The 10,669-nt window shown below is 40.9% G+C and overlaps 1 protein-coding gene across 1 annotated transcript in view; it reads left to right on the top strand.

Moving 5' to 3' along the window:
- Positions 1–3,199: 3,199 nt before the first annotated feature.
- LOC145405817 (cytochrome P450 315a1, mitochondrial-like) overlaps positions 3,200–10,669 on the top strand; it is a 37,303-nt gene continuing 29,833 nt past the window's right edge. The window contains exon 1 of the mRNA XM_080277056.1: positions 3,200–3,654. Within this exon, the coding sequence (XP_080133182.1) occupies positions 3,200–3,654 (455 nt within the window). The remainder of the gene's footprint in view (positions 3,655–10,669) is intronic.

Below are 10,669 nucleotides of genomic sequence, written 5' to 3'. Positions count from 1 at the left end.
CACACACACACACACACACACACACACATATGCGCCGACCTCCTCTAAAAAAAAATTCAGACTTTTTTCTTTTTCCTTTTTACATTCACTAAATTTTTCACGAGGGTTATATTAAAACTACCCAAGAATTATGAAATCTTTTGAGCTAAAACAAAAAAAGGTCAATCGTATCACGGTGCCAGGTCAAGGATAAAGTTTTCCAGAAATATATATTTGAACATTAACTGAGTAGGATTTTTTTCTTTTTCGTTCGACTAACTTTTTTTCACCGTTTTTTACCACAAGTATTAGAAGCATCGGATTTAATTTGTAGATAATGTATTAGGGGGAATACTACAGAATTCATATTGAGAAAAACTGAATGTTATTTTTTTCCATTTTAATATTATCAGCAGAAACGAGTAGATTGAAATATTTTTGGCCCTGTGGACAGACGATGAAAACTGGTGCAAGGGGGAGTAAAAAATATAAATAATAAGCTTATTTTACTGGTCAAAGATGAGAAGGAATGATTTGGATGAATGGGGAGATGTTGCAGTATATGGTCAGTATGAACATTCGCTAATGGTGAAAAGAGGGAGTTGATATGTTGAACGATGAGCGGTGGAGGGGAATGAATTGTTCTTAATGCTTCAGATTAATTATGCATGTATATGAAGCTTAAATACAGGGTGGAAGTAGTTATGATTACTGGATATACAACGCGAGATGACAAATGTAGAGGAGTATTATAGATACGAGAAATTAGGAATCACAGGTAAAAGAAGCCTTGTTGACCTTAAAAAAAAAAAAAAAAAAAAATCAGGAACTTACCGAGATAAAAGATGTCATAACGGTACGTATGTAGAGTATTTACGATTATGCTCGCCAAGGATGCAGTTCTGTCTCTAGCTATTTTTTGCAGTAGTTAGGACGGTGCTTTGTAAGCGCGTTCCTTATCACCTTTTTAATACTAAATTTATAAGCAAGCCAGCTTCCAATGACTAGGTACTCTGCATTCAGATATTTATTTATTGAAGGTTTTAGGTAAGAAATATGTGTTCCCACTGCCGTTTGATGAGGTGGAAGGTCTCCTTGGTCTCTGCTTGTAATGGTTTTAGTTTAGTTTGCTCGCAGGAACACAGTTTCTAAAACTGTATACAATACTTGGCCGAGCTATTAAATATTTTTTTTATTGGAATTAGCTTGAATTTATTGAGGTTCACGAGAAAGCTTAGTCCTTTACTCATCAGTAAAGTCATGGTGATCATTATACGGCATTCATGATTAGGACTGGGTGGTTGTAAGCTAGTTGTTTAAATATGCTGTAATACTAACTCAACTTGCTCAAGGAGAAGAGTTTGGCAACCATGTAAACTAACGTGGGTTAGAATAGGGGGCAAAAGTGTTGTGGTCGAAAAACGTGTGTGGAAAAAAAAAAATCAGTGTATGTCAATGCGAAAATGGGTATATACATAGGCAAAGAGAGGCCGAGAGAACTGAATGGATGCGATTGTGGGCTTTGATTGCCAGGGACGAAAAAGATAGGAAGTACCGGAGATGAAGTGCCTAAGATCTACGCACGAGTGAGGGATGGTACTGTAAGAGTGGAAGTAATAGTAGTTCAAAGGAAAAGGCAGACCAGGGTGTTTAAAGTGGTATGGTCATTTGAAGAGAATGGATGATGAGACACTGAATGTGTGTACAAGTCAGACATGGAGGGAACGAAAGGAAGGGGGAAGCCTAGATTAAGGTTGAAGGATAGTGTGAAAGAGATTTTGAATCATAAAGATCTAAGTATCCAGGAAAGTGAGAGTAGAATGAAGTGGTGCATGGGAGAATGACTGTGAACTTAACAGGCAAAAAAATATGCATCTGGGGTAAACGTAAATCAGCTGGACCTGCTCGTAGACGGTCTATCTAAAAGTACTTTGCACCGACCATTCCGCCTGACAGCTGGGAGACTGAGTGTAAATTAATTAGCATGTTTTCTTCTGTTTTCCAACATCCATCATCTATTAAACAAATAAATACATACATAAATAGAGTTGTGCGTGTGTGTGTGTGTGATCCTGAGGGAGCGAAAGGACGTGATGAAGAATAATGGAAGATACTCGTTGACGTAATACCTTAGAAGGTTACATAAATGTGTTCTAGGAGGAAGAAGTGCTGTGGAGAGAAGGAGTCGTATTAGGAGAGAATAATGATGGTCTTGGAGGGCTGAGGTAGTAAGATGGAAGGAACAGCATTCTTGACAAGTCAGAACTTTAGGAGACGATGTTGATTATAGGAGGAATAGTCATGGTGGTATGCATGATTATGGTGATGATAGCGAAGATGATGGTGATGATAGCAATGGAAAGTATGGTGGGGATGGTGATGATGGTATGTGTAATGATGGTGAAACTGGCGATGGTGAGTTATGGTGCTGGTAGCAGAGATAGTAATAATGATGGAGATGGTAAAATGATGGTGATAGTGGTGGAAGTTGTCAGTGTAAAAACGTTGATGATGGTATGGATGATGATTATGATGATGATGATGATGCTGTACATAATAGGATATTTAAGAGAACATAATAAGATTTTCAAGAAAGAACGTAAGGTTGTGAATACAGAGAAGTATCGTGTGGTAAGGGAATACAAAGGGAGGATGTGTAGATTAAATTTGTCTTATCATTTAGATAATCGTATGATGGTGTTAATTCTTGTTTTCATAGTAACAACAAGACAATTGTAAGTTAATGTGCTGGATGCTTTTATGATAGCACATAATAAAGAGTTTAGATTTTAATATTTTCACCCTGTGATTGGTACTGGAAGCAGCAAGATAATTTTTCTCCTCAGCCTCGTCTTTCAGCCTGGTGCTAGCACTGCCTGACGTGTGTTGCGCACTCATAATTCCTTGTATTTTGAAGTAATTGGTGCGCTTAGTTACACTGTTTATTCAGAATGCTCTCAGATGTGTAAGCGTGAGGGGCTTACTGTGGAGTTCTGGTGCGAGTGTGAGCGAGCGGTGGGTTGGAGGCCGCAGCGTCAGTCAGTCTCACCAGAGCAATGCGAGAGGAGGTAGGTGGCCGTGCTGGCTCTGGCACTCGGATTCACGCGCTCCTTTCACGAGGCCACAGTAATCTGTAACATACCAAGTTTCAATAAATCACGAGCTCGAATAGTGGAGAACAGTAACGACCGGTGTCATCCACACCATGACACATACTGCCATGACATCGATGGCTCCATCACTACTTCGGCGACACCTTCGGCGGGTGTCCTCCCTGGTGAAAGCATCACAGCGAAGGCAACGGGCCACCCTAGTCACCATGGAAGACCTGAAACCCACATCTACTGTCATGAATCATGATTTAGCCAATGTCGGAAAAATCAAGAGCTATGAAGAGATACCAACTCCCCGCGGGTACCCGTTGCTCGGAACGTTGCCGGAGATGCTGGCAGCTGGCGGGACACAACATTACCATAAGTATGTCACCAGGCGGCACCGGGAGCTGGGCAGCATCTACAAGGAATACCTAGGCGGCACCGAAATGATATTCGTGTCCGACCCAGGAGCCATCAGGCAGGTGTTTGCTGCCGAGGGACCTCACCCGCAACACTTCATACCCGAAGCCTGGCTGCTGTACAACAAGGATCGCCAGGTCACTAGGGGACTCTTCTTCATGTGAGTTGTTACTGCCCTCCCTTCATCAGCCTAACTCAATCCTTACTAACTAAAGGATGACACAGTTAACACTTTAACCTGCATGTCATTCCACTCTTGTCCCTAGCATTTTGGGGAATTTATATTAAGTTCTTGTCCATGTGAAGGGTTAAGGTAGGTGAAGCATCTGGTGACCTGTAATCATACCTTACGACTGGCAAAGAAACATGAAGGCTATGCAAAGCTTATATGATGAGATACATGTTAGTAAAATAACTTTTGACTATCTGTAGCCGAGTGTAAGCAATTCTACATAGAGTAATGTATATATCTACTGTAGGTGTGCTTTAATATATATATATATATATATATATATATATATATATATATATATATATATATATGGAAAGAAGGCATCCTGTAACTGGAGGATATGCATATGAATATGTGTATTTATGAATATGAACATTGGAAGCTGGTCAGACTATATGCACTCGTTTGCATTTATATGTGTGTGTAGAATGGGGAGGTAAATTGCTAGAGGAAAGTTTTCAGTTATTGGAGAACAAGCATGTGCGCGTGTGTGAGTGTGTATGATTGTGACGAGCAGTGTGTGTGTGTGTGTGTGTGTGTGTGTGTATGTGTGTGTGTATGGTGATGAGTGGCGTGAGATATTGACCAGCAGCGCTAGAGTGCCCCAGTGGTCAGTCGGCGTGGCGCAGCAGAGAGCACCGCTACAGGGCCGGATCCTACGTAGCACAGGGAGATCCGTAGCGACTGCTCCTTTGCGATTTATCATATTACACCTTAACATCCTCTTGTGTGCTATTTTTCTCTTTAATGTTGGCAGATGCATAATTACCTACGAGAGGATATTGAAGTGTAATGTGCAGAAGTCGCTAAGGAAGAAGTGTTACGCCAAAGCCACTCAGAATGTGACCCACAGATGAACTCACAAGTCCGTGGTAGAGTAGTTAGCACACTGGATAGGATCTGACAATTTGAGTCTCTGAAATTCATGGTATGTCTAGCTTAACGGCCTCAAGCAAACCTAAGTAGCATTCAAAGTGTTAATAATTCTCTCTGTGTCTGCAAAGGCTAATAGATGAAGCCCGGGGAACTTCTGAACCCACCTGTACTTGCACAAATTCGCACCTTCACTTTCCTATGCCCCTGTCTCTCGTCCCTATGTCATTATCATTCGTACTAGGTCCATACCTCCAGCCCCTGTATTATTATTTGTATTTATTCATTGTATTCTAAGTAATGGATTTTCGGTCTTAACGCATTACAATAGGCTGAAGTGTTTTGCATTATCATCCCAGTGTTTTCTTGTGATGGAATGTTTTTGTTCAGAAGGAATGGTGCTGATCTGACCTTAGACTAAACATTATAAACATTATCCTTACCATCAAACTAAATCATTTTTACCCTTATATGTAGTACTCGTATATATGAATGGGGTGTGTAACTTAGGATTTAGCTCTGTATTCTCGTAGGTTAAAGATCCTCAGCACCTTTCTCCAGGCGGTTTATTTTGCTTATTACACCTTACTGTCCTATTCTGTGTTACATAAATCCATCCAATATCCGCACTCTGTATAAATAACGTACAAAAGAATGTTAACTAGCCATATCCAAAAATAAATCACTAATGAAGAGATGTAAGGGAGCATCCTAACCCAACGAGAATACGGACTATAGAACGGGTAGGAGAACCAGGAAACTGTAGAATGGACCTTACAGCCATTCGCTCGCCATTTAAGTCTTCAAAATTCTAAATTCCATCTCACAGCCGCAACCATCCGTACGCTAAGGCATTTGTCACCCTTTATGAAGCTGCTCACTTGGGATACAACCATTCCAATGACTACGAAGATGAGAAGCGGGTGTGTTGTTAGCATGTGCATCTTCATTTCCAGTTACAGACGTTACTACAGTTCGTCCACATTAACTCGGCCCAGATTTTCGTCTTTTTGCAGCTTACTGTATTTCCCGCAGGTCTGGGGAGAATGAAGATAGTACTACAGCTCTACATCCTTCCATAGCGCTTCCTCGTGACTAACATCATATTCTAGTGTTAATATATTGTCATAACACTGAAGATGAATAGATGGCAGTTATAGGTCAAGTTAGAGTAAAAAGAGTATAGCGATTCATTTAAGATAAATAACTTGACACCGAATTATGACGTTTGAAACTCGGTGATATGGTCTTCGGAGCTCAACAAACTTTTCAAAATTTTAAGTAACAGTTTCATAATTGTTCAGCTAAAATGTGAAACGATATCCATGTCCGTAACTGTGAATTCATTCGTTCAGTTTTATCTCTAATCGGTTGTTTCCTTTTTTTTCTTTTTTTCTTTTTTTTCATCGGCCACAAACTCACTTTCTCACACAATCACATACCTTGACCAGCTATCTCACCCACTCTTCCCCCTATCTCGAAATTCGTTCATATGCATGACTTTTTTCTTGAACTCTTTCATTGACTACAATATTTAGGCACACACTCTTCTGCCTGTTGATGTATAAAGTTGCTTCATATCTTTCAGGAATCAGTATTCTCATCGTGTCCGGTCTGCGTAATCCACATACTTTACATTAACACTTCCATTTCCTTTTTCTCATACTCTTGACGTCATATACTAGTGGCATACCAGTTTCTCAAGCTCATATGTGGAAGTTGGCACTTACACGCTTTTTTGCAATCTCTGCACTCAGTTTTTGTAACAGTATCAAGGCCTTCAAAGCATTAGGCGATTTTCATTACATGAGTCACCCTACTTTCCACTTCGCTGTCATGCTTTATCTTATTTTCAACTGCATCAAGTTATTCAAAATCTGTCACCGCTTCAAGACTTTCCCCCATTCACCAACACATCACGTTGGGAATCAGAGTTTCTCATAACCCCTTCACTTTGAAAAAGTTTTTCTTATTGATTTTTTTTTTTTTTTTTTTACAATTTTATTCAGGTGAGGAGACGCTTATTGAATTTCAGGTGTCAGATAATATCTTCATAACCCCTGTCGATACGAAAGAGATTTTCTAAACGTGAGTAGAATAATCTGGTAGCAGGAACAGTAGGCTATACATAAATAACGTCCTCAAACTAATGAGATGAACAACAATCAACACGTTACTTAACATTCAACTTTCACACAGCACAGTTTTTACACAACAGCTTAGTTTTTACACAACTGTTGTGTTTTCTCGCCGGAACAAGTGTAAAGTTCAGACGTGTCATGCTTGCTTGGCCTTTTGTCTTCTTTTTTCTTTTACTTTCCCTTCTGGTGAATTTTTTGTGGCTCGTCACCTCCACCCCAACCGCTACATGTAACTGTTTCGTCTCCTGTGCATTCCGACCATCATCAGCCTCTTTTCCACACCCGTTGCGCATTCCGCTTTGGTGCTAGAGAATGGTGCTTTGACGCAGTGTTGCTGACAGCTGTACGGCTCCGCAGCTTGGTTATGTTATCCCCCTCAACTCCCTCCCTATCCCCTGAAAGGGGGATGGTGGACTGCAGGTGGGAGGTAGCTTCAGCCTGCATTCTGCTGGGTTTGAATTCATATGAACATGGGGTTGCAGCTACAACTGCTACTATTCATTCCGTTTTAATATGTGTGTGTGTGTGTGTGTGTGTGTGTGTGTGAGAGAGAGAGAGAGAGAGAGAGAGAGAGAGAGAGAGAGATGGAGGGAGGCTGGGTCAATGAATTCAGAACTTCATGGGCAAGCTAACAGTTTCACTTACCACATCACCTGAGTACATAATTAGAGTATGAAACGTCCATTACATATTATGTTAGGAATAAATTAGTAACACCTCATATAGCACTGACAGTAGATAGATACTTGTATATACGATATCCAAACCCTGACACGTATCTCATAAGTATCGGATACCTTCAAATGCGGGCAGGGTTAAGGTTATTATTGCTCGTTTGTGTGTTGTGGGAGAGAACGCTAAACTGTGAAACACGCCACTTTGATACGTTCGGAAGGACTGCCTCGCTGCGTTACCTCCCCCACCGTGTTGGTATCACGGATAAGGCCAGGTGGTGGAGCTGCCTGGTTATACAAACGTCCCTCAGCTCCCTCCCTATCCCCCGAAAGGAGAGTGGTGGACAACAGGAGAGGAGGAGCGTCAGCCTACAGTACATTGGGTTCACATTCATACGAACCTGGGTCTAGAAAAACTGTCTCCTGCGCCACCACCAACGCAGTGTCATCCATCCCTGCAGATCGGAGTGGCAGTGACATGTGGCTTTTGTAATCTCTTCAGTCCGATGACGTTTTTAATTTATTCTTGCTACCACCAGGAGATTTTAACTTGGGAAATACTTCTACTAGTAAAGGGGTTCATGAGTAAAATAACAAGTCTAGTTCGACAAGTCTACCCAGAATTAAATAAAACATCTCTAGCAATGGAATGATGAGGAAATTAATTGTCTTATCACTCCAGGTCAAAAAGCCTCTACAGAATTGGATATAATCGTCTGTAGGTAGCACGGATAAAAAATGTCACCGGATTGAAAATTTAATATAAAGTGATTGCAGAAAGGACTTGCTTCTAGTGTGTTTATTCTTTGCAGTTTCTCTCGTTACTTGACACCAGTAAAGAGATGTGTTAATGTCAAGTGATCAGAGTTCCAGGTATTCTGTTACCCTGCATCCGTGTGTAGCCATGAAGAGGTTAAAGCTCGGCATTTGTTACACACACACACACACACACACACACACACACACACACACACGAAAAATTTGCCAAGACATTAATATTTCGCTCAGTAATCAGCGAGTGTCTGTAACTTTATTACAAAATATTGCATTTTCTTTTACTTCGATAGTTTTTTATTCTCCATACTTTTCGTACTGTATATTAGAGTCAGTTGGAATTCATAATACTCGTCAGTAAACGTTAACTTACAAATATGTCATGAGAAAATAATTGTGTCACTGGTGTCCATATAATCGCCTTTGTCATCATCATCATCATCATCATCATCTGCGGCAGCAGCAGCAGGTGCAGCAGCATATCTCTGATTTCCTCTTACCACGTGCGCTAGGAAGATCAAGAGCAAAGTGCTTCAATACATTTCCATGGCAGCATCAAAAGAAAGGACACAAACTTCCGTTTGTAATACGATAGGAGCTACAAACCAGCTGGCCCTACAAATGGTGTAGGTTGTGGCATCAACACATCCATATACGACAGAAGTTACAGATGATTTGAGTAAAGAGAGGCGCAGGTGACATTTAACCCGTTCAACCTAAGGACGTCTTTCATATTTCATTCTTGCTGTCTCGAGGCAATTGTATTCAGTCTACTACAGATTGTTTGACTTGAAATGTTAGACATATAACCTAGTTTCATGAAGCCATTCAGTCCTATGGTGCATTCCTAAACTCAACAAAATAACCTGTGAGCATCAGAAATAAAGAAGACTTTATCACAGTGATGGAGCTAACATCCATGTGGCGGGTAAAGGTTCACGCCAGACGTTCACATCGCACTGTGGTAATCAAGACAGCAGTGACTGAAGTGCTCCATTCACAGGGAAGATCATGTTCACTACCTATTATACTCGTAACCGTCTGGCGGTAGCAGGCATGAAATATACAAAAATTTATGAGAGAGATACTAGAGTTGTGTGTGAGGAAATGGAAGCTAGTGAATAAACTAGATAGGTAACGATACCCACGGTTGTGTAAAGGGAACTTTAAGCTGGTAAAGACAGGAGGCTGGGAGATACTGACGTTGTATAAATGGAAATGGAAGCTGAAAAAGATTGGAGACTGGGAAAGATAGTGATAGCTGAGTAAAGGAAATGGAAGCTGGTAAAGCGACTGGGAGAGATACAGGTGGATAAAAGGAAATTGAAGGTGGCACAGACAGGACACTGGGAAAGATAATGTCAGTAATTCGAACCTCCAAACTATTGCCTTCACTCTCGCTTGACTTTGATAACTCCCTTTGATCCTACTTTTGCATTTCGCCGTTCCTCTGTTTTCCGGTTTTGCGGAACGTTCTGTCTTCTCCAAGTCCTGTTCCTCTTTTCCTCGTCTTACTACTATTGTCCTTTCTCCTCTTCCTTTCACATTCTCTAGTTCTACTTTTGCGTTTGGGGTTTCTGCTACAGGTTTGGTTTGCTATTTTGCCGTCTCCATACCCTCATTTACCCTCTTTTATTTTTACAACTACCTGTACTCTTCCTTCCTCGTCCTGTTGTCGTCCTCTTCCTTTCTCTTCCTCTCCTCTTTTCCTCTAGCTTGAAAATTTTGGTCCTATTTTTTTTTCAGTTTTGTGCTTTGCGGTTTTGTCTTACTCCATCTTCAATCTCTTTTTTGTACTCTATTTTCTTTCCATCACTCTTCTCTTTCTCTTTTATCTTTTTTTCCTCTTCTCTCTCAAGACTTACATGAAATCGGGTCATATATTTTTTTTAATCTCTGTTTTTCCGAGTTTGTCTTGCTCTGTTGTCTTGTTTTCTTCCTTTTTCATTTCCTTTCCGCACCACCACCATCACCATCATCATCAATGCCTTCGTTGTCGTTTTCAGTTTCCTTGTCCTCTTCCTCTTCCTCATCACTATTATCATCGTCATCATCATAATCAGTCTCGTCGTTTTCGTTGTCAGTTTGCACTTCCTCATCCCTGTTATTATTATCATCGTCCCCATCATCTTCGTACTCATCATCGGTATCATCTCCGCCGTCTTCCTCGTCATTTTCTTCTCCTCCTCCTCCTCCTCTTACTCCCGTGTTGAGTGCGGCATCATGTGTCAACCTTGATGGAGCATTTTCTTGTTTTTTCTCGCAATCTCCGTTGGCCACACTCCTCCTCTCCTCTCTTCCTACTCCTCTTCTGTCTCCATCCTCGTCTTCTCCCTTCCTTCTCCTCTGCTTTTCTTTTTCCTCATCATCTTTCTTTTCGTCTCTTCATCGTAAAGTATTGTATTTCTTCTCCTCTCGTGTCATTTTCCCTTCTCTCCTCGTGATTCTCCTCTCCAGTCTGCTTCATCTTTTCCTTTTCCT

Source organism: Coenobita brevimanus, chromosome 68 (assembly GCF_032717465.1).
Source record: "Coenobita brevimanus isolate Jiangsu-jjx chromosome 68, ASM3271746v2, whole genome shotgun sequence".
Lineage (NCBI taxonomy): Eukaryota > Metazoa > Arthropoda > Malacostraca > Decapoda > Coenobitidae > Coenobita > Coenobita brevimanus.
Note: the sequence above shows the minus strand (reverse complement) of the source record. Positions and strands in the feature narration are given on the sequence as shown.